The 26,315-nt window shown below is 34.8% G+C and overlaps 1 protein-coding gene across 1 annotated transcript in view; it reads right to left on the reverse strand.

Annotated features, from left to right (window-relative positions):
• The window catches only part of LOC150091460 (transmembrane protein 181), a 162,872-nt gene that overhangs the window by 136,027 nt on the left and 530 nt on the right, over positions 1 to 26,315 (reverse strand). Inside the window, exons 2-5 of the mRNA XM_090368503.1 lie at positions 21,241 to 21,418; positions 18,078 to 18,098; positions 11,598 to 11,688; positions 5,073 to 5,203 (exon numbers count right to left, since the gene is read on the reverse strand). Of these exons, the coding sequence (XP_090224629.1) occupies positions 5,073 to 5,203; positions 11,598 to 11,688; positions 18,078 to 18,098; positions 21,241 to 21,418 (421 nt within the window). The remainder of the gene's footprint in view (positions 1 to 5,072; positions 5,204 to 11,597; positions 11,689 to 18,077; positions 18,099 to 21,240; positions 21,419 to 26,315) is intronic.

Consider the following 26,315-nt stretch of genomic DNA (forward strand, 5'->3'; position numbering starts at 1 on the left):
TGTACCGTTAATATGTTTAAGTGCTTCTAACCATCACACTTGCTAAAAGTTCAACTATTAATTTTGCATGATCAATTATTAATGTATGACACTAAAAATTTTGGTAACAAGCTTCTAAGAGATATATGAATCCTACCTGACAGATTTGTGCTTAGTGATTAGTAGCAGTTTTTGCAAGAAAAATAATAGGAAACTAAAAAATGTTAGCTGGAATTTCCCTATAAACACTCAAGTTCAGAATGTTGTAAAATTCTTTTTTGAAATAAGTTATGTATATGGATTCAAAAGCTATTTTATAGAATGCATTTTGGCTCTGAATAATAAAAGTATTGTGCAACTTTTTTGTAACTTTAAATTTTAGTTTGAGAATAATTTCCAAAAATAGATAAACTCATGGAAACAGAAAACTTTTTAAAGTAGTGGTAGTGCTGTCTAAGTAAAACTTATTGCAGCTCTCTTGGCAGTGAATAAGATATATACCATTATCCACGGAGGGCGTGTCATAATGTGTTTAATGTTCTGAATTACAATTTTTAATTTATATAAGAAAAAACTGTACGAAGAAAACACATGAAAAATATTTATACCATGAAAAACACATATGAGACTATTAGCATTAGCATTAGTACAGGCATTTGATGCAAGAAAGCAAGCTTATGCAGCATCAGCCAAAAAAAAAACCCACTTCCACTTCACCCCTCTGTTCGTTCAAAATACCTGTCCAGCTGAGCCTTAAACTTATTTAGGCTATCAACCTCCACGACAAGGGATGGAAGTCTGTTCCACCAACCAACCACCCGCTGGCTAAAGGCAAATTTCTGCACGTCTATCCTACATCTGTCTTTCCTCAATTTGAATTTATGCCCTCTCAGGTGATTATTCTGAGCTAGAGGAAGAATCCCATCAGCATTGAGCATGCTCAACCCATTCAAGGCTTTATACACCTCTATCAGATCACCTCGCTGGTGCCTAGTCTCCAGACACTGTAATTTGCAAAACTTAAGCCTTTCTTCGTAAGAGCACCCCTTTGTTCCATTCACTAATCTTGTTGCCCTTCTCTGTACTTGTTCCAGCAGCTCTACATCCTTCTTGAAATGAGGCCTCCAGACCTGTATACAGTACTCTAGGTGTGGCCTGACCATTGCCTTATACAAGGGAATAATCACCTCCTTTTATCCCTGCTGGAAAAATTCCTGTATATCATTGACAATACTCCATGAGCTACTCTTACAGCCCGTCTGCACTGCTCAGAGAACTTCATATCCGCCTGCACAACCACCCCCAAGTCCCTTTCCTTCTCTACCACTGTCAGTGTAGTACCACAGAGTTGATACGTTGCTCTGGGGTTGCTGTTTCCCATGTGTAGTACTTTACATTTGTCAATGTTAAACTTCATTTGCCACCTCTCAGCCCATCTGCTCAACCTTTCCAGATCCTGTTGCAGCAGCATAGTGTCAGTAGTGTCCTTGACAACCCTGCCAACCTTTGTATCGTCTGCAAACTTGGACATTAAGCTTGATATACCATCATCAATATCATTTATAAATACAGAAAACAACAATGGACCCAACACTGAGCCCTGAGGGACTCCACTAATAACATTAGTCCACGATGAGCAGTGTCCATTGATTACCACTCTCTGTCTTCTCCCCCTCAACCACCCCTATGTTCAAATTGTTGATGGTAAGTAAGTGCCACTGTGATGGAACATTATCCAAATGCTTACTGTTATTACTGTTACCAAATGCTTACTATCTTTGAGGCAGATTATCCTAAATTATATTTTTTACTGTATTTAATATACAGAGCACATACACACATATGTTGAATGATTTTCTAACTTATTTTAACTGTATTTAATTTAAAATACTCATAAAATACTTCTACAAAACAAAAAACAAAGCCTGATCTAGAACCTAATCAAATCTTATTAGAGTATTTCCTATTGTAAAATTAGTACCAATACATACACTTTGCTTATGCAACAATTTCCAGAAATCCATAATCGTATAATTTGGGGGATGTCTTTATAGTAACACTGTACTCCCCCTTTTTTTACATGACAGTGTATCTCAAAGCTCCTCTTGGTCCTTTGCTGCTTAATGTTAAAACCAATGATTTGTCCTTCTGACTAAAGAATATTAATGCTAACTTCCTGATCCCTGCAGATTACTTTAAATTTTATAAACATCATAGATGAACATTCTCTGACCAGCATGAACATTTTATCAATCAAAATTATTACACCGACAAAATTCTCATCTATGGAGTATATCAAATTTATGATGTTTTTAATGGACATTTTATGTTGTTGTTGTGATGGAGTTTTACGACATATAGGCTGCCAGGGCCATATTGTGTTTTTCAAATGGTTAGTACACAATGCTAACTTTATTGTAATAGGTGTTATATTTTATGATATATACCTATACAGTTTAGGAAGGTAAACAGTTCTGTTTTATTAGGACCATCTCCAAGAATCTGCATAATGATAACGATGACTACGCATTAGCAAATTATTTAAAGATGTTTGAACGGATATTTAGAAACTGGAAACAGTCTATTAATAAATGACGAACAGTCAGTTGTACATGACATGATGAGCATTGGTGAGATCTGTCATTCATTAATAGATACAGGTGAATTAGGTGAGTATGCCTAATTCTTAGCCTTCCTAAAATTATTTCATCTCACCTATTTTTTCAGAAGCTGGAGATCCATAGCTTTGGTTCTGGTTTTATTTGGTAGAGTTTGTTTCCTGGATAACCTTTCCAGATTAGTGACCAGCTATAATAACATGCTTTACGGATAATGTGTTTGTAATCTGTATATGAAACTTGAAAAGTCTGTGAAATAGTAGTTTCTGGTTGTTTGGCTGCAAGATCCACTCTTGCGTTGCCAGCTATTCCATGTCCTGAGATCCAGCAGAATGTCACAGTTTGGTTCGACTCATTACAAGCAAGTAACTTGGAACGTATTTGTTTTATTATACGGTTAGAGTTGTTCCCACTAATTATAGCGGTGACAGCACTGTGTGAGTCAGTGTATATTAAAGCAGGCATAATTAAAAGTTCAGTAATCTGATCAAGAGCTAAGTTTATAGCGTAAAACTCAGCAGTAAAGGGACATTTTATCCCTATATCAATAGTGCAGTAAAGCATACATAACACTTGGTTTCATTCAGAGGTACTCCAACATCTTTAATAATCTCAACTTATTTAAATTCTTATTCATAATTTTGACTCTTCTGAACCTTGAAATTGCTTCCCCAATCTGATCTCAAACAAGAAGTGCTATATTGATGCTACTGAAAATATTCAATCCAAAGCACACAAGCATATTAAGAAACTAAGGGGTAAAGCTCACTTTCATTGCATCTACTTGTAAGATTATCTCTATGACATCTGGTTAAGTGAAAAGCTTTAATGGTCTTTTGTTGATTCTGTTTGCAAAAAAAAAAAAATTTCATAGTTATACTATCAGTGATGACATTTACTATATGTTAAAGCCATGAACCCCAAAACACATTTTCTGAAAAAAAACTATTTCTATTTCTCTTTCTATTTAAGAAAAAATTACAATCACTACATTCCTTGACTCCCTCCATTCAATCTTATAAATGTTAATGATTCCTAAATTTTTTTAGACTCTGCACCTATATTAACAATTTTTACAGAGCCTATTATAGTACTGAAAACATTCACTGATAACCCTTTAGCACACACATTGCTGTTTATAACAATTATGCTTTTTATCAGTCTCTCCTTGCTACTACTGCCAGTAAATGTATAAAATATAATTAATTATTCACTTATCAAACTATAAAAATTTTCATCTGAAATACAGAATTTTTACACTATTTCATTCAAGGTAAACAGAATCATTTTGTGTATTGTATAAATAAATTAATAAATAATGTATCTTCCACACTATGCTCTGTCAAGCTTAAATATAGAGTAGCAACGTCACTGTGAACTAGTAATAAGTAATAAGCTAGAATTCACAACTAATTTTTATGTATTTAATCATAATGGATAAATAAAATAATAATATTTATATTGCTGTTGGTTTAGCTTAAGTTAACACTTATAGAAACAATACAAAAGAAAAAAATACCAGTAACTTTTTGTTCTTTATAAATTACAAATTACTGTCATGAATTATACAATTTACACTATGGTGTAAAAAGATATTTAATGTATTTACTTACTGGAATGCACATAAAGGATATTTTTACAATTTTTTTTTAAACTTTGCATACTAAAACTATGCTGCTCACCCACTGTAACTCACACTACTTTCAAAGAATTGATTTTGCTGGGTTTATTCAAAATTTGAGAACTATATTGAACAATGGAGTTTGCATGACAATATTACCATATTATTATTTTGATTGATAATGTTACTAACAAAGTCCCAGTTCTTTGGGGAACTAAGGGACTATCCTTGTGGGAACTAATGATTTAAAGTAGTGGTGCCCAACGTACTGCCTGTGAATAATTTTCATACGGCCCCGGCAGAAAATGAACTAAAACAGCATTTCAAATTTTGTTAATTCTTTCAAGAACCGCGTATATTCAACACTAAAATAAGCGGAAATAAACCAATTTAACAGATTGTGGCACTTGCTGTGTTGAATATGTGAGTGTGTTTAAGTTATGAAGGCACATGTTGGCATTGTGAATTATGTTTCTTTTATCTATGTTTGTACCAAATATGTGCATGCCCGACCAGAAGTGTGTGTATATACGAGGTGCTATCAAAATGTTCCAGGACCCCAATTATGGCGCACCTTCTGCTTGACCTTATGTTATGGTTACGCAAAAGTGTATGCACAGTACACTTCATTGAAAATGTAGCACACTAATTTTTCTCGAATCACTCAGTGCGGCCTGTGAAACAAATCTAACTTTGAATATGGCCCCTGTACAGGAAAAGGTTGGATGTCACTGATGTAAAGCAAAAAAAGAACTGAGAACTCAGGCAGCAAGTTTGGAGGAAACAAACCAAGTTTAGTATGATTTCTCCAAACCAAAATGACAAAAGAAAAAGTAATTAAAAATTATGTTCACCTGCTTTAAACAGTGAAGCTCACGAGTCCGATTGTGACTTTGTTGCTCATCTAATACAACAATCCTATTATTTTCATCAGAAATTCCATGAATAGAAACTCCTATGTGGAATGGTTTGTTGAATCTCACATCTGATAAAAAAAAAAAAAAAAACATGTATAAGAAGGTAAATCCAATAACTAAAGATGATTAGGCTAAATTATGAAAATTAAATTCTTTCATATAACATGTTTAATTTTTATAATTTACTCTAAGATGGTTATAACCAGGTAATACTTTCCACATTATTAATTTAAATACTTATCTAAAGGTACTTGAAATAACAATGAGATGATAGAATGGGCACAAAGTAATAACACAATAGCAGGACTAAACCATCTTTTGGAAGTGTTGCTATTTTAACTGAGGTTAAAAAATTTTACATAATTTTTTTAGGTCCTCTCTCTTTGCAGTAGCAAAGCATGCCAACTTTTATGAAGTGTGCACTGATCATTCCCAAATTTAAGAAGGGTAGCAAAGAGCTGCCATCAGCATATAGACCCAATCTATCAAATTAATTCTACCTTCAAGGATTCAGAACATCCTGTTAATTTGCAGTTACCTTCAGTGAAGAAAACAGCTTTATAAAAGACAAATCCAGAACTACAAATGCAAGGAAGCAAGCTTATACAGCATAGCCAAAATAAAAAAATTCCTGCATCACCAGCCCATCCCCTCCAATAACTGTCAAGTTCTTCCTTCAATTATTCACACTGTCCACTTCCACAACACTAGATGGAATTGCACTCCAACCATCAACTACCCATTGGCTGAAAGAAAATTTCCACACATCTCTCCTGCAATCATCCATCTTCAATTTAAATGTATGTCCCTCATGTGTGTTGTCTGTGCAAGAGTATGGATGCTATCAGCACTAAGCTTACTCGATCTATTCAAAGCCTTAAACATCTCAATCGCAGGTGCCAATGTTCCAGATATTGCAATATACAAAACTGAAGTCTTCCTTGGTAATAGTACTTTTTTGTTACCACTCAACTCATTATCCTCCTCTACATTCACTGCAACAGCTCCACATCCATCCACTTGGCTTCCAGACCTGCATATAGTATGCAAGATGTGCCTAGCTATCCTTATACAACTGAATAATTGCTTCCTTATCCCCGCTACCCCATGAGCTGTCCTAACAGCCCATCTACACTGCTCAGAAAATTTCATGTCTAACAGCCAGGTTTTTCTATTCTCCACTTCCCTGAGTGTGGTGCCATACAATTGGTATGTTATTCTGAAATCTTCAAATGCAATTGAAGTTTAACATTGACAAATACAAAGCACTGCTACTTATGTGAAGTACTTTGCATTTGTCAATGTTAAACTTCAATTGCCACTTCTCAACCCATCTGTCTAATTTTTCTAGATCTTGTTGCAGTGCATAACCTGATTACTGTCATTAACCACACTGCCAACCTTTATATCTTCAAACTTACACATTAAGCCTAATATGTCTTCATCAGTATCATTAATAAATATAGATAAACAATGGGTGCTCAGGTAACAAATAACAATACTCTAAGAAGAGCAATACTCACTGATAACCACTTTCTGCCTTCTCCTACTCAAATCCTTTTAACCATAGAAGTAATTTTCCCCTAATGATACATTGCTCCAATTTGTACAGCTGTCTTTTATGCACAACAGTATCAAAAGATTTTCTGAAATCTAAATATATGTCAAAATTAATTTTTGTATACAGTTCCTTTTTTGCTGCATCATAATATCTAGGTGAAATGATCAGATGAGATAACCCCTTAACAAATATAATTATACAGCAGTGATGCTGTGACTGCTGTATAACTGTATTCCTGCATAACTTCTTTAAACAGTGGTTCCATTATTTTTCCTAAAACAGAAGTCAAACTTGTAGGTCTGTAATTACTCGCTTCACCCTTGATTTCCTCTGTGAACTGGAGATACATTCGACCATTTCCAGTCCACAGGGACTCCCCTGAATCCAAGGATGCTCTCATAATTATAGAAAAGGTTTTCTTCTGGCAACCCCATCCCTAAAAAATTCCTCACATGCGAGCATCAGGAATTTTTAAGGGATGAGGATTATAGATGCAAAATATCTATTCAGTTTGCTAGCAATCTGAGCAGGATCATCAACAGTTATACCATTCATATGGTAGCTCATACAGTCCCAAAACATTTATTAATTTTTTTTTTTTTTTTGATGATTGTTTTCTACACCAACATGCTAAAGATACAACATAGGAGAGCAATGATTCATCATGTATTAAAAATCTTCAAGTTAAGGAACCTTTAGGTGGCAGTGATCATGCATATTCATATGGGATTTATTCGAAGAAATAACTGCTGTCCAGGGTTAAAGGGAAGGGATTTTATTTTTGCAAAGGTGATTATAATAGACTCAGACATTTTTTAAACTCCTTTCAAGGAAACCAACCAATGTTGTTAAAAAATGTAAAATGTTAATGGAAAGTGCTTAGAGAGGTAATCATAGAGGCCACCAAGCATTTTGTACCAAGCAAGAGATACTGTTCATTTTTTAGAACCAAAATGGATGTCCCAAGAACCAATGAGCTTAACTGATAAGTAAAAACTAGCATGTAGCCAACTTACTCTGCAGGTTAGACAGGCTAAGGCAGATTATGAAAAGTACTTGGCTAAGAGTGCAAAGAAAACCAACAAGGAATTAGGTGTATATGTTAACAAAAGAAGTAAAAGGATGAATTACATTGGTCTAGTACATAAAATGATGACTATTGACAATCCTTTACAGATTGCTGATAAACTGAATAAATATTTTTCATCTACGTTCCCATATGAAAAAGTTTTTAAAAATGGTGTTAGCAGAAGTCTATCTAATATTGATATGAAATTAAATGATTTTTATAATAACAGAAAGTAAGGGTGTAGAAAGCTACAGTACCTTAAAGTGAACAAAGCACCAGAGCTGATATAATCAATCCATTTATATTAAGAGAGGCTGCAACAGAAGAAGCTAAACCTTTACCCATAATGATGAGGGCATCCTTAGCTTCAGGAGAAGTACCTGTAGATTGGAGATGCTCAAATGTATCTCCTATTCAAAGATGACTCAATAGGTGAGGTGGGTAACTACAGACCTGTCAGTTTAGCCTCTGTGCCAGGAAAAATAATGGAATCATTAGTTAAAGAAGTAATGCAAGTTCATCTTGATAGGAGCAGAGTCATAAGGCAATCACAGCACAATTTGTTAAAAGGAGATCATACTTCACAAGTCTCTGACTGACTTCTATGAGGCTGTCACAAAGGAATTGGATGCAAAGAATAAATCTGACATTTCTACTGAGATTTTAATAAAGCCTTTGGTACTCTATCACATGTACAATTGTTGTATAAGTTGGAGCAAAGTGGTTTTAGAGGAGAGTTAGTACTATGGATATAGAAATAGTTAAGTGACAGGAGACAAAGAATAGTTATAAATAGCCACTGCTTTTCATGGACTAATAAGGTGAGTAGAGTTCCACAGGGTTGGATTGGTGGATTGTTTTTAATATTTAAAAATGATACCAATGTAGGCATTTCAAGTTTGAAGTCTAAGTTTGTTGATGATACAAAGGTGGGCACAGTGGTTAATGATAGTAATCAGGGTATGCTACTTCAAGATCTAGATAAAGTAAGCAGATGGAAGTTGAGGTTTGATAGGGATAAATGCAAGGTACTACATTTGGGTAGCAGTAATTCCAGAATAACATACCATTTGGGTGGTATCAAACTCAAAGTATGGGAGTATGAAAAAGATCAAGGAATAAATGTACAATCTAACATGAAATTCTTTCAGCAGCACAGACAAGTTGCTAGAATAGCTCATAGCATTCTGCCAATGGTATATAAAAACTTTGCCAGCAAGGACAAAGGAGGTGATTATCTCATTATACAACACAATATTTAGCAACATCTAGAACACTACATACAGTTTTGGAAACCTCATTTTAGGAAGAATATAGATCTGTTGGAAAGGGTGCAGAAACAGGGCTTCAAAGAAAAGCAACAAGATTAGTTGGGAGGTGGGCAGAAAAAGATATTCTTCCCAAGAAAGATGGGGGTTTATAAATTGCAGTCTCAGGAAACTAGGCATCTGCATAGTGACCTAATTGAAGTGTATAAGGATTTAGAAGGCTTAAGTAAACTCAAGGCCTGACATAGCCGAGTGGTCAGGACTGCGAGTGCAGTATCATGTGCTCTTTGAGTGGACCGGGGTTCAAGCCCGTGACTGCCAAATATGATTAACGTTTGTATTGATAATTTATTGTAAACCCCACTGCTTGGTGTCGTGCCGGAGTATAAACAAGAAATTTTTTTAAAAATTTTTAATGATGATGGTATCATTACTCCTCAGAAGAAACACACAAGGGAGCATAAATTTAAATTGATAAAGGATAGTTGCAGAAAAGATGTGCAGAAAGTTGCTTTGAGCAAAGAGTAGACAATTGTTGGAATATATTTACAATTGGTGTTTAGTGGAAGTGCATTAAGAAAGTTGTGGACAAGTCATTAAAAGGAATAAGCAACTGAAGGGTTTGTTTTTTATTTTTTTGCCTGGTGCCATGCAAGCTTTGTTTTCCTTGCATCATATTGCCAATACTGATACCAAATCACGGTAACAAATCATAAAATGAAAAGAAAAATATTACATTATGCATTATACCTGAACTAAAAATATTACCTTATACTTGAATTGAAAATAATTGACTTAAATATATGGAAAAATTAGTAATCTGTAGGGTTCAAATCTTTGGAATAATGAATTTTTTTTTTTTTAAATTGCTTCTGATTCAAAGTCAAATTAATTAATCAAATTTTTTGTTTTGTTGATGTTTTGCAATCAACTTTGAAGAAAAATGAATTCATGCATGTTCATTACAAACAACTTTGCACTTGGGTCAACAAAGCTTTGTAAACCCACTTATCCAGTGAGTACTAGATATTCATCTGGAGGTGGAATGGATGAAACTTTAGTCTGCAAAAAAATTTCTTCTAGAATTCAACTATCTAGTAAAAGATTCTCAAGTATCATACTGAAAATTTTTGTAATAAGAAATACATTATTCATCTATGGGAATACATGCCATGCTTACATTTTTACTAGGATAACTAACTGATATTATTTATAAATATATTTCATAAATAATAAAAAAATTAATAAATGATACCAATGTAGGCTGAATTTTATTATATAATAAAAATACAACCTGAAACCTATAAAAAACATTAAGCATTTGCATTTTTAATATTGCACAAATTTTTGTTATGTGGTGAATAACATGATCTGTTCATCAAAAGTTTTGTTCAGCACAGAGTTCCTTGGACAATACTGTCTGTATTAGGGCTTCCCACACTTCGGTGCATGAGGATGAGCAGTATGGTGAGAATTGTCATTATTATAACCATAATGAAAATTCTTGCATGCATTTTTTTCACCATAAGCTTCAAGATCTAGATAAAGAAAATTATCACTAGGAATGCACGAGTTGGGTGTGGCCATTAGTAGTAACGTCTGATTGGAGCATTAATTAAAAAAAAAAAAAAAAAAGACAGAGAAACATTGATCTAGCTGAACTGGCAAATTCAAAGACTTCAGTATTTTTGATGGTGGCAGTAGAGGAAAGGGGCAGTATCAGAATGGTAGATCCCTTAGATTTCAAGAGAACAGGGTTTAAGTTTATCAAAAAAAATTATGGAATTATCAAAAATAATCTTTACTAAAAATGTATTTACTTAAGACTATGGATTTACCCAGCAAACATAATAAAAAAGTAAGTTTCACAATTTACATAAAACTGTCATGCAATAATACTAAAGTCAGTAAGCCACTATATAGAACTTTCCATAACCTGATGGATTAGCTCAAGATTAACAATACAGTGGCAGTTAGGACACTCTTACAAGAATGTATTTAATGGTTCAGGTGGAAGAATAGTCACAGTTTTGGATGTCAACTAATTCCCATTTAAGAAAGAGATACTTACACTTTCCATTATTTATCCTATCCTATCTAGCACAGTCCATAATTTTTAGATCAAGTAAAAAACTGGCAGATTAAAACATGGATACCAGATAAATGTATTCATAAAACAGAAGTAGTTACATCAGAAAATTGGTTCCAATACACATGCCACACACCTACAGAAAGATCAAGTACTTTTAGAACCTTTACAGTACTCCAGAAAACAGGTTTTTGAAGTCCAACAAATTTATAATGGATTTATGCTGATTGATGGGTACAAAAGAATTACATCTAATTTTTCTATATACATGCTGACCAGCCTGAATCATCTAATGTCAGGAGGCACAACACTGAACACAACAGATAATCATAGAGGAGGAGCATTTCTGAACTTCTTCAAACTGCTTGTTGATTCCAATTAATTTAAGGATGGCACTGTTTTAACTGTTCTTTATTGAAGTAAAGTAAATATTTATCATTTACTTTACTGTTAAACTTGTTAATATTTTACTCACCGTCTTCATCTGAGAGAATAATCCTAGCGATAACCCATAGCTGCTGACTGTAAGTGGATACTGTTGGTGATTTCAAAACAAAGGGTCCTGTCTAGAGATAAAATTTTAATATTCTGGCAACTTAGAACTATTTGAAAGATAAAAACAAAAATTACATAATATATTTATTAACAACATAAAATTCAGTACAGAATCTTAAGTGAATTTTTTATGACTTCAATTACCAATTCTTTTAAATGATAACTGATATATTTAATATCATATAGCTATGACTTTATGTAATTCTAAACACTATGAGATTCATATTTAATGGCAAGCTGGGCAACTTTATGCATAAATAATTTCCACAACTCAATGTGACAAAAGTCCATAAGTTGGAGCCTGAGGAATATTTTCTATTTAATCAGCAGAGAGTGGTTTCATACAGGAAAATGAACTGCTCAAGTTCATTACACAAAAATATAAATATATTTTACCCCATTTTGTCAATGGAAAAAAGAATGGGTAATTGGGGATTTTTTTTTTGTTTTGGCAGATGCAGAAAAAATCCACTTTACTTAATCATTAAAAAAGTAAAAAATAATTAAATACACAAAAGCATTTTTAAAGTTGACAAACACGTACTAGGGCATATATTTCTGATGCTTGCATCATGTTAATGAACAACATACAATTTAGTCAATGTGAAGACCTGTTGCACAAGGTTACAGTGAGTTTTAATAGTTGTTGGGTATTTTGACACTGTTAAAAATGCTGGAACCTAACTACATGACTTCAGACACAAGGTGAAGCACATATGGAATGTCAGAAATTAACTCAGTGATGGTATCCTTTTATTCTTCAATTGAGCGTGGATTATTCACAAATGCCTACTTTAAGATATCCCCCACATAACAACAACAACAAAAAAAATCAAGAGAGATAAAGTCTGATGATCTTGGTGGTCAGAGCCTCTTAAAAAATACATGATCTTCAAACACAGATTTCTATACTTGCAGTGCCATCACTGATGTGTGTATATGCATTTGTGCTGTCTTGTTGTACTCTTAAATATCCCTACTAGGATCCCACATTTGGTATATGAAGCTTAAAAAAAATTTCCAAATATCCCTAGATATCTGGAAATGCTTGTTTCTGCAAATAAATTAGGGCCAATGATCAGACAATACAGTGCACCTTATGAGGTGCTGTTGCAAGAAATGCAAGAGCACTTAGTATACTGTATGGGGATTTTCTATTATCAAATTCTCATGTGAAATATTGTCTAAATTGCTGTCTAACTTCTGCAAAGGAAGTGAATTTGCAATACTGCTCCAAGATAAAGCATTTCTGTTGCAGGGTTCACAAAATGGCTTACTCAGGAAGTGAACTGCTTCATATGTACATGATATGTGCTGCTATCTGTTTTTTAAGCATTTTATCTATACATCAACCATGTAAGAGAAGTGGCAATAAAGTTCCCGGATTGGTGATGTGGTCATGTTCAGCGAGTTTGAAAATAAATGGAAGCGGTATGTTGTGGTTCAAACTTCCTCCAATAGGTGGTGATACAGAGAATGTCCAGTAGCCTGACAAGTTGCAAGTAACAACCAGTTTTATTAGTAGTTTTGATGTTCCATGTCACGATTTTGCAATGGGGCAACAAATCAATATTAAAATTTACTTTAAACTAGGAAAATCTGCAACAGAAATGTATGAAATGTTAGAACTGTTTATTGCGATGAAATATTAAGTCATACCGAAGTGTTTGAATGGTATAATTGATTCAAAGTAGGATGTGAGGACATTATTATTATTAGCCATATGGTACAAGGAAACCTGATGTTTTTGCTGCACTAGCCAAAAACAAATTTCTGAGTTACCCTGTGTGTGTGTGTGTGTGTGTGTGTGTGTGTGTGTGTGTGTGTGTGTGTGTGTGTGTGTGTGTGAGAGAGAGAGAGAGAGAGAGAGAGAGAGAGAGAGAGAGAGAGAGAGAGAGAGAGAGAGAGAGAGAGAGAGAGAGAGAGAGAGAGAGAGAGAGAGAGAACAAGAGTCAGAAGTAGAAGGGAATCACCAAGAAATAGAAGAATGATGATATCCAGCCTCAGGATCCTGGGTGTGCCAAGCCCATACTCACCAGATGTGAGCCCCTGGGGTTCGTGGTGATCAATGAAGTGGGTATCTATCAACCTCTCAAAATGAGGACAGAGTGGCAAAAGTTTAAGAAATAGTGGCAAGAAATCATTGTTTGACCCTCAGATTTATGACTGATAATTTGGATATAAGAAGATGCTTCATCAAATTCTGCACAAAGATTTAGAGAAAAGAAAGGTCTGTGCAAAACTTGTGCTGCACAGCCTCGCAAATGAGCAGAAGCAATGAAAAGTGTAATCATGCAAAGATGTCTTGGCAAGACAATCCTAATTTCCTCAACTGTATTGTCACTGGAGATGAGTGGTGAGTATTTCAGTATGACCCAGACATGAAGCATCAGAGCACTCAGTGGATTTCAAAATCATCACCAAGGTTCAAAAAGTTTCATTTACAGAAGTCCAGGATCAAGAAAATGCTGATCATGTTTTTTGACAAACAGGATGTGATTTACAAGGAATTTGTAACTGAAGGAGAGAGAGAGATAATGCTGCATTCTACATACAGATGCTTCAAAGACTATTTTAATCACATTTCCTGCGTGAGGCCACAATTTCGAGAGAAAGGCAGTTAGTTCTTGTTGCACAACAATGCCCCCACCCACTCCATACTTGTGAAGACATTTCTGATGAAACATGACACTGTACAGATCAACCATCTGTCATACTTGCCCGATCTAGAATCAGACTATTTCCTCTTTCTCAAGGTGAAAATTGCTTTCCTTTGTAAGCAATTTTCAAAGGAAGATTTCAGGATGTTGAGGACATAAAGAAAACTGTAACTGCTGAACTGAATATTATCTCTTTAGATGCCTTTGCTGACTCTTTTCATAAACTTTTAGAATGGTGTAATAAGTGAATTCAATCAGATGGTGATTACTTTGAATAAAAATAAAACCAATTTTGCTTTGTGTTCTTTTTATTGCACCAGTCTAAGAACTTTCTTACCATACTTTGTACATTTCAGAAAGTATAACTGGAGATAGATGAGTAGGTAATTATGAGTTTGGCAAAATTTAAATTTATGGGTTTGGTGATATTGAAAACTCCACAGTCATTTAAAAAAAAAAATGGATATATGTAGTTTTAAACAAAAAAATAAAAATACACAGACATGTACCTAGTATGAATAAACATTTCACTAGGTATATGCTTGCTTATTTTTATCTATTTTCTATTATCTTTTATCATAGACTTTTTTTAAAATTTCAAACAGCAATAGCTCCGTAACCATTCAGAATTGGATACACATTTATATAACTTTTTTTGCCCATACTTCTGAATTGTATATGTAAATAACACTGAGTTAGCTTTGCATTAGCAACACCTACCAAATCCCTCATGGGAGCCACCTTTTCTGTAATACATCCCATACACATCTTTGCGTGGACTCCACAAGGTGTTATAGGGTCTTCTGTGGTAGTGCAACCCATACATTGCACACTGTGTTCAGTAATGCCTGAAGATTTTTTGGTGGATGATTGTAGCAGTGAATGTCCTTTTCCAGTAGGTCCCAAACATGCTCAATTGAGCTGAGAGTGGGTGAGTTGAACAGCCATGGGAGGACACAGAATTCATTGCTATGTTACTGAAACCATTTAGCAACCTCCCTGGCTTTATGGTATGGTGCACTGTCTTCTTGACAGATGCCAGAATTGTCTGGATACACTGTCATCATGGAAGGGTGTACTTGGTCGGCAACAACAGATAGGTAGGTATTCCCACTGAGCCATTGATCAGTGGTGATTACAGGATCCAGGACATGGCATGAAAACAGTCTCCAACTACAACACCACCTCCTCCATTCAGCTGAACACTAACAGTGTATCCAGGTGCCATGGCCTCATGTTGCTTTCTCCAAATGTGGATGTGTCCATCAGCATGGCAAAGTTGGAAACAGGATTCATCAGACCAGGCAACAAATTTCCATGTCAGTGGTCCAGTATTAGTGCTGATGTGCCCATGCAAAATGAAATTTCTTGTCTCGCAGTGAGCATGGGTACCCATGATGGCAGTCGATTGCCATAGCCTATATGAGCTAATGTGTGCCGCATAGTCCACGTGGATATGGTGTTGCTATTCTTACAGTGTACTGGGTGGTTAGCTGAGCAACTGTGCTGCATTGCTGATGTGTTATAAGATGAGACACACAATGCTCACCACAGGCAGTGACCATATGTGGCTGTCCACATATGACCTTTGGGCGCCTCCGTAACCAGGTGGGAAGGAGCAGTAGTGCATAGCACACGCTTCTTGATTAGACCGGGGTTCGAGCCCGTCACCACCAAATATGGAGGATGCGGAAAGGTCAGGGAATGACCACCGCATATCCCGGAGCAATATAGCCTTAGTTGCTAATGCTCCTAAAAATCAAACAAACAACAACAACAATATGACCTTTGGCTGGTTGTTTGACCACTGCTAAGCCAGTCACAGTAGACTCGTGACACCACAGAACAGGAGAACTTGATCATGTTGGCTGTTGTCGAGATACTGGAACCAAACACATCTTGCTCCAATCATCATTCCACATTTGAAATTGGAAAGACCTTGATGTCGGCCCATTCTTTCTTGCAGACACTCAAAAACTGATTGCTATGTGTGTAACTTCACCAGACATTTATGTCACAGATTAGGCCATTCCCACACAAGGAGGATGTTGCCAATGCAAAGCCAACTCAAAGTTTATATACAGACAAACCTATATAAACTATCCCCTCAGGTCCTAAAAATCCACTTTCTTCTCAAAAAAAATTCTGCCTTTTTTTATCGCTCACAAACACCAAATAAGGATGAAGGCAGATTTTTGGGTCCACCCTTAACCTGAAAAACATATGGGCCTATATCTGGCTTGAAAAACACTACTAATTCTATGTAGGAAGGCTTCTAAATAGTTCTTAATAGTAGCTGCTATGAATATAGCATCAATCTGCCTTCAATACTGTTAGCATAACAACAATCAAGGTGGGATATACAGGTTTCATCCTGATTCAGTACTCCAGATCAAACAAAAAGTTTTCTGTGGGATGCAAATCAAGATTCTAGGTTGTCAGGATAAATACAGAATCCCCCCCCCCAACAAAACAGGTGCATACAAGCCTGACTTTATGGCGAACATGACCATTCTAGAGCATGAAATGTCCAATTGCGCAAAATTAACGTAAGAACCTGTAGGTGTTAGTAGTACACAATGTGGCATTGAAGGTCTTCAACATTATGACCAAGTCCTAGTCTGAAGCATACCATAAAGTTGCCTCCTCTAAATTTCATTGTTGGGATGATGCACAGCAACAGATAGTGTTCTCTCAATATTCTTCAAACCAGAAAACTGTGTAGTCCCTCTACATGATTTTTTTTCCCTTGTCCCAGAGCTGATAAATGATGAGAAATAGTAGCAGTATAGTAGTGGTGGTGGTGGTGGTGGTATGTGATGCAAGAAAGCAAGTGTATGAGCTAATGCAGCATCAGCCAAAAAAAAAAGAAAAATTTACAAAACAATTCCCTCTAAATGTTTGTCCAGTTCCTCCTTAAATTTATTTAACCCATCAACTTCCACAATGACAGATGGAAGTTTTTTCCAGCAATTAACTACCCACTGGCTAAAGGAAAATTTCCCCACATCTATTCTACATCTGTCTTTCCTCAATTTGAATTTATATCCCCTTAGGTTCGTAATCTGCACAAGTGGAAGGATCCCATCAGAATTCAGCATGCTCAACCCAATCAAGGCTTTATACACCTCAATCAGATCACCTCACAGGTGCCTAGTCTCTAGCTGCTGCAATTTGCAGAACTTAAGCCTCTCTTGGTAAGAGGATCCCTTCATACCCTTCACCAATCTTGGTGCCCTTCTCTGTACATGCTCAAGCAAATCTACATCCTTCCTAAAATGAGGCCTCCTACCTGTATGCAATACTCAAGGTGTGGCCTGACCATTGCCTTATACAGAGGGACAATCACCTCCTTTTCCCTACTAGCAAAATTTATCCAAAACCCTGTGACCTGCCCTGGCAGACTGTCAGAATTGCTCAGAAAACTTCATATCTGACAGCACAATTACTTCCAGGTCTTTTTAAATTTTCTACCACCTTAAGAGTAGTACCACACAGTTGGTACATTCTTCTGGGGTTACTTCTACCCATATGCAGTACTTTGCATTTGTCAATGTTAAACTTCAGTTGCCACTTTTCAGCCCATCTGCCCAAATTTTCTAGATCCTGTTGCAGTAGCACACTACCATTACTGTCATTCAACTCTGCCAACCTTTGTATCATCTGCAAACGTCAACACTAAGCCTGATATACCTTCATCAATATCATTGATAAATATACAAAACAACAGTGGACCCAACACCGAACCCTGTGGGACTCCACTAATAACATTAGTCCACGAAGAGCAGCACCCATTGATTACCACCCTCTCTCTTCTCCCACTCAACCATCCTTTTATCCATTGTAGCAACTTACCCTTAATACCATTCTTCTCCAATTTGTACAGTAGTCTTCCATGCGCAACAGTGTCAAAAGCTTTCCTGACAAGTACATGATATCAAAATTATTTTTTGCATCCAGTTCCTTTGTAACCACATCATAATATCCATATATTATGAATAATATATGAATAATCATATAGGCATACCAGCATATTTACCGAAAGGTAAACTAGAATCATACTTCTGACTCCATAAACTCCATACCATACTTGTAGCTGCCATGTTTTGACTTTTAAAAATGTGGAGATCCACTAACCGTATGCAAGAGAAAAAGCAGGAGATTTCTGGGTTAAAACATGAAGAAAACAGGAGCCTTTCTGAAAAGCAGGAGGTTTTTTAAAGACTTCAGACTTAAAATAAAATTTTGCTGAGAGCATATGCATTTTATATTAAAATACAGACATAGAATTGTTTTCCAGTATAGTATACTTTAAAACATTAGCTTACCTAGAATTTTTCTGTCTGTGAATTTCTTTTTGGTTTGCCTCAGACTGAATATTATTCCTTCAAGAAATATACTGTGGCAGACTTTTCTTCTCTATTATAATAATGGCCCTGCTGTCTAGACTTTGCTGTCAAGATTATTTTCACAGCTTCACTAGAGAGAAATATGAACTCCAATTTTGTTTTTTCTTTTCCTCCTGACAATATTTTCTCATACTCAGCATTGCTACGAGGAATTGCTAAAATGAAAAGCAAGACTTGGGATGATTTGTTATAGTTTAAGTTTCCTTGTGAGTTCCCCAATAAAGGACCACTACATATCAATTCTTTCTTCTTTCACAATAGCTCTGGTAGGTTCTTACACTGAAATTGACAGAACTGATGCTGAAAAACATATATTGCTTCATCTATTTCTTTGTCTTCAATGACACCAACAAATACTGCAAACCTGTCCACAAAAAATTTTGAATTTGAAAATGATGCATTACCAGTTGGTGAAATTTGCACTACCTCAGCATTTATAACATAATTTTTCAATGGAAATGTGTGCATCATGGAGCCACATGCAGCCATAAAGTACTTCCTCAATGAACAAAAGAATAGACTCTTCTCCTCTTGTTTTAGAGACTCTTCATGACTTTAATGTAGAAATGCCAAAGACTAAAACCAGAATCATGTTTCTGATTCTGTCTAGGTTAGTATTCTACTTCCAAAATAAGGCAGTTTTAAAAACTGTTGGTACAAGGTTTTTATACATCATATTCTTCAACGTATCTAGGAATAATGACATCAATACGTGGATGGAAGGTACAATGGACTGAAGGACCATGTAGGAATTTTCAAATGTTGACATAACATTTAAAAGAAATGAGCAAATCGTTTTATTCAAGACAGAAGAGAGTAATATAAACAGACTTTCTGCATGAGTGAGGATAACATGCTTAGAGTAATCAGCTTGCTTGGACTGTTCAGGAATTTTTTTTCTTAGGGAGTTCATTAATTTGTCTTCTTTCAAAACTTTTGGATCATAAACTGCACTTAGACAAAAATCGGTGCCACTCACTGACTTAAAAAAAAAAAATGTATAACTAATTGACTCGTGATTGCTTGTGCCTTTCAAATTTGCAACTCTGAAAAGTGTTATATGGACTTTTCTCACCACCACTTCTAATCTCTTCTTTAAATAGACTTGTCAGAGACTGCCATTCTTCTACCAGTCTAGTTTAAATATTTACCCAAAAATACCCAATTATACATACTTCAATTTTTTTTTTTTTTTTTTTTATTTCAGTGGCACATATTAATTGAATCTCTTTAAATCTATCTTTTTTTTTTTTTTAGAATGCCTTACTAGATAATAGTAAACCCTCACCAAATAATCATGAACTGTCACAAAGCCTGCAGTGCCCTTTTCAGCACACAAATTGCGATCACAAGGACAGTTTAATACTGCCAAGTGCCTAATCTCCTCTTTCAATACACTTACTACTCCAGTTTTCAGGCTTATCATTATTAATACTAAATGCAAAGCAGATGTTGAAAGAAATCCCACATGCTTTTAGGTTGCACTAAGGTCAACGATGCTAACAACTAAGGTCAAACTGCTATCAATTTCACAATTTCTTTTTATTAAGAAAAAGTCACCATAATGGGATATAGCTTGAAATTGCTTTGAAGCTATCTGCAACAAGTGAAAATTTAAAATTTTTCAGAGCCATCAGTACCTCTTCTTCCCCTCCCTATGCATTTTGCTAAAAATGTCTGCTGATTTTGTTCTTCTGCAACCATACTTTTTTGCTATTGGAAAACATATTTTTGAACAATGTACATACATAATTAGCACAATTCAGAGGATTATGTTCTATGATAAATGATGCAGTTAAACATCCAGCATGTATAACAGTTTCATTATCACATTAAAAAGCTACATCTATATTTACATTTTGCTTTCTACTTAGTGCATGTTGTCTTTATGCTTATTTGTTTGCAAATGTCTGATTAGATCACATTTCTTACGATGTAATCTGACAATAAAATTGAAAAATCACATCAATGAAAAGTACACAAAACAAATATTACCTTTTCCAGATTTTACAATACATGGAAAATTTTGCATATTTCTTCTGAAATACACAAGATTTTGTTGTATTTCTTTGGCATCTTATTGAATGACATTGTTAATCACCTTCACACCACTTAGATATGATTAACTGTTGCAGTTACATATTACAGAGAACAATGCTATTACTTACATTCCACTTCCACATATGTCATGCAATGTAGCCAGCACACTTGAAGGCCAATTCTTTAATGGAAAAAAGCATAAAGTCACAGAATTTTAAAAAATTCTGTGATTTTTTAATTTTACTATTATTTTACTAATAATTTTACTATTATTTTTGAAAAAGATGGAGTTGTAATTATGCAATACTGCACACTGGTGTTTCCTCAGGCTTTTATACCAGTTCTTCATCTACATATATAAGCAAAATTACATCATTCACTATTTTTAGAAAGCTGTTCTGAGAAGATATAGTACATTACATTTTACTAAAAGAAAAATCAAAAGAAAACTTACTGCCATTTTGGAATGATTTAATTTTGGTGATAATTGGGATGCTCTGAATGTAACTGTACTTGTAATTGGTGGGCCTGCCAATCCAATAAATATGCATAATCCAAAGCAGGCAAAGAATGCTGTAAATACCAACATAAACTCTCGCTTGTGCATGGTGTAGAGCAGCATTTGAACAGACCTATTTGGAAATTAAACACATAGCCATTAATATACTTTGGAAGGAGTACTGGTGAGAAAAAGACATTGTTAAGTGTGAAGTTAAGACTGAGAAAATTTAATTATGAGAAAATTTATCTAAGATAAATATCCTTAGAACAGCAGTAAAATAAGCTAACTTCTTCTATTTGTCCTCTTAGTTGGCCGCAAAAATTAGGATCATAAGCTATTCAAAGGTCATGATCATTGGTAATAGGTAATGCTCAGATATTCAGGCACTAAATTGATTTTAAAAAAAGAAAAAAAAAAGAAAAAAAAGTGAAATAGGCAAATTCTTATTTAAAATATGTGGCAAAAATCTATAAAAAAAAAAAAACCATTTGTGGCTTTATTTTAAACTAATCATCAGTGCATGAAAATAATACTATTACAGCATTCAGGAAAAGCAGATAGTTGCTATCATTTAGTATTAGTGGCAAATGACATAAGAAAGCAAGCTTATACAGCATCGGCAAAAAAAAAAAAAAAAAAGGCAGCACTTCCCATTTCGCCTATCCATCCCTTCTAACATTTTGTCTAGTTCTTCCTTAACTTTATTCAAACTACCTGCCTCTATTACACAAGATAGGAGTTTGTTCTAACAAACTCCCATCTGGTGTAACAGCTAAATAATAGATAATATCAACCACCTGCTGGCTGAAGGCAATTTTCCAAACATCTACACTACAAACAACCTTTCTCAGTTTGGATTTATGTCCTCTCATGTATGTAGCCTGAGAAAGCGGTCTGAGTCTGAATAGATTGAGTAAACTCAGACTCAATCTATTCAAAGCCTTAAACACCTCAATCACATCTCACAGGTGGTTAGTCTACAGACACTACAGTTTGCAGAACTGAAACCTTTCCAAGTAATAGTACCCTTTTGTTTCTCTATTTAATCTTATTGAAGAACTCTTTATTGCATACAGAATGCACATGCCATACACAATACCCTTCACGGCTACAAGCCAGGGGTTATTGCTCTTCTCTGCACCCATTCCAACAGCTCCATGGCTTTCTTAAAATGAAGACTCCAGACCTGTAATCAGTACTCAAGATCAGTGCTCAGAAAACATATTCAACTGCACAATTACCTCCCAGGTGTTTTTCATTCTCCACTACCCTGAGTGTGGTGCCACACAGCAGTAATCCTAGATTAATACAGGTATGTTAATCTGGGATTACTGCTCCCCATATGGCATACCTTGCATTTGTCAATGTTAAACTTCAGTTGCCACCTCTCAGCCCATCTGCCCAACTTTTCCATGATCCTGTTGCAGTAACGTATTGTCATTAACAACCCTGCCAACCTTTATATCATCTGCAAACTGGGATATTTTTTAAGCCTGATATACCTTAATCAATATCATTAATAAACATAGAAAGCAACAATGGACCCAGCACTGAACCTTAGGGGACAACATTAGTCCATGAAGAGCAGTGCTCATTGATAACCACTCTCAACCATCTCTTTATCCATAGCAGTAACTTGCTTTTAATGCCACACTGCTTCTATTTGTATAGCAGTCTTCCATGTGTAACAGTATCAAAAGCTGTCCTGAAATCCAAGTACTGTATATGATATCAAAGTTATTTTTTGCATCCAGTTCCTTTGTGACCACATTATATTATTCAATCAAATTGGTCAGACAAGACTTCCCTTAACAAACCCATTCTGTGTCTGAACTATAACTGCAGTCTTGTCTAGATGATCCTGCAATGCCTAGTGACTCCATTATTTTCCCAGGAACAGAAGTTAAACTAATAGGTCTGTAATTACTTGTGTCACCCTTTGATCCCCCCCCTTTGTGAATATATTTGCACATCTCCAGTCAGTGGAGTCCTCCCCTGAATCCAAAGATGCTCTCATAATTATGGCTAAGGGTTTTCTTACTTCCTTTGCTGCCTCCTTTAATATAGCAAACAAAGATGATTCTGAATGAACTACTGCACACCAAAAAAGCAAAGAGGAAAGTTCAGAGTGGTACCATATAGGCTCAACACAATCAAAGAAAGTCCATACTAAGAATCAGCTGAAAAAGTGTTATGCCTCACTGAATTCTGGGATGTTAAAAGAATGATTCTGGTACATTATCTGGAGAGAGGAGAAACTGTGATGTGCTTCTAAACCATTTAAAGCCAGAAATTGAAAAGAAATTTTTTTTCTGTCTCAGGTACACACATACATACTTCCACTAGCTCTACAGTGAATAAGATAGAGAAGAGTTTCCTTGTTGTTTGTGAAATATAATTTTTAACTTTTCCAGTTTTTGTTTGACCTTTTTATTTATATTGTTTAATTTATTTTTATCCATAACTTAAATTTGATGGTACTGTACTTTAATGTGCATGGTACAGTAGTGATAATACAGCATTGGCTAGTATTTTGTCTTTTAATTTCAAAATAATAACATTTAATACATTATAGTGTGTGATAGCAATTAAGTTAAAAATAAAGTAATAGTGAAAAAATTAAATTTTTCACTATTTTTATTGTATAAATTTTTATATAAACCAATAAACTGACAATTTCGTTGACAGTATTATTTTATTTAGTAAATATGTGAATTCTAATAGATTCTGTTATGTGTGGATGTAGAAATATTAAATGCAACTACTCAGAATGAAAAATAATAAATAAAATTATTATCCCTAAGAAATTTATATTTTATTTTCACAATGTATATAGTGCTGTTATGGAAAAAATAAATATCAGTGAGAAACTTCTGTATGTAATAATATTATTAAATACTGAGAAAAATATAAATAAAACATCCTAAGAAAGCAATATAGAATAACAGAGTATTAATAAAAATAAATATTTTCAAAAGGCAATGTGTAATTACATTAATAACATGATAGCTTTAAACTCATAACATTTAGGGCTGCTCACATGACTGTGGGCCACAATGGAAAGGAATGGCTACATATGGCCTCAATGTTGGTCACCCCTGAGTTACAATGTTTTGGCATGACTTCTGGTGACATCCAAAATGGTAGTCAACCTCTTTCCAGACACACTGTTGTAACTGTGTTGATCACTGTAACAATGTCTTATCTTCAAGTAGTTCATATCAGTTGGCAAGGAGGACGTTTGCATTAAGGCCCATGCCTGGTCCTTAGTGAAACTCTACAAAATGAAGTCCAATAGTGTGAGGTCTGAGGTCCAGCAAACAAGCTGGCCACAGAATTGGACCTCCACACCCATCCATTACCCTAGAAAATAGAAACCCAAACAGCCTCAACACATTCTTATGAGGTGGTGTTTCATCTTGTTGGAACTGCACATTGTCAATGGGATCATCCTGAACAATTTGTAGACTCAGATAATCCTTCAGTATATCTCAAGAGAGGGGATCAATGATTTCTTTCTGTAAAGAATGGCCTAAATGCCTTTCTGCAACTTGTAGTGTGAAACATGGTAACTTTGGGTCTGTCTTGGGAATGTTCCAAAATGAGGTTTGGCTTTTTTCTTCTCACAATCTCAGATTTTTGTGCATGTTCACCTTGCCTGTAACTTGTAATTTGCACTTGTCACCAAACATAGGGTTTAACAACAAGTTTGGTGAAGAGCTGCTTGGATATATGTTTAAGCAGCTGTTCATCTCTTCCTATCTTAGTAAACAAATCCATATGTAATTTCTGTTGTCTGATCTTGTTGTCAGGGGTAAAGGTTTGTACCATCTGCAATTTATATAGTTTTAGATTTAATTGCTTGTGCAACATTCTCCGTACTGTTTTTTGCAGTGCTGCAAACCATATGCTGACACAATACTTTGATTTTTGTGGCCTGTAGATGAAACTTCTCACTTATGGCTTGTTAGCCTTTTTACCATGATGCACAGAATATTCAGTAAATAAAAAAAAATCTTATATCAAATTGTACATTGAATTTCTACATGGTGGAGTTTTGTCACACCCTATACAAAATTTCTGCTGAACTTACATCACAGACATAATTTCTTTCATCAAAAAAATGCTTTGTTTTTTTCTGCATGAGTACATATTACCATTTCTATTTACACTAAGCAACAATAGCATAGGTGGCTACTTTCAGAATAGGGTCTGGAACATATGGTTTAGTACAAATATTAATTTGTTTTCATTATATTTCCTTTCAATGAATGCACATGAAAAGTACCCTTCATAATTATTATGGCCTGGTTATTGTGCCTTTTAATAACTATATTTAAATAAGGTAAACTTCAAATATATTGTTACAGATTTGAAGTTTACCTTACACAAATTATTTTACTTCTTTTAGACATCCACATTTTCAAGTCAGGTTGGTAACAAAGGATGATTAGCTTTTCTCCTTTTCCCATACCATTTATAACTACAATGATCACTGGTAACTGGGAAGTACAAATATATATAATAAGTGCATTCAATCAGGTGGTAATTACTTTGAATAAAAATAAAATCATTTTTGAGCTCCTTCACTTTGCGGTTTTTTTTTGTTTTTTTTTTATCGCACAAGTCCAAGAAGTTAATTGCCACAGCATTAGCAGATGATACCGATTCCTGCAGTAGATATAAGCCACTTCTATTATCAGTTTTAAATGCTTCGATGTCCGTATTTATTTTTCTGATTTTATTGTTTGCATATAAACAGTAATTAGAATCTGAATCTTCAAATTGTTTTGAATTTTTTTTTTAATGTTTCATGTCAGAAGACTAACTTTGTTTTCACTTACATTTCCATCTCAATAATTGGTAACCTTTCAAAAATTGAACGCATGAAAATACATTAGTTTGTGCAAAATGTTTCACAAAGACTGCTTAAGATAGCCATAAACAAAGACTGCTTAAGATAGCCATAAACTGATATTCATGGTGAATATTTAGTCAGGTAAATCACATATTCTCGAAAGATTAGC

This window comes from Mastigoproctus giganteus, chromosome 1 (assembly GCF_048544385.1).
Source record: "Mastigoproctus giganteus isolate SK-2022 chromosome 1, ASM4854438v1, whole genome shotgun sequence".
NCBI classification, from domain to species: domain Eukaryota; kingdom Metazoa; phylum Arthropoda; class Arachnida; order Uropygi; family Thelyphonidae; genus Mastigoproctus; species Mastigoproctus giganteus.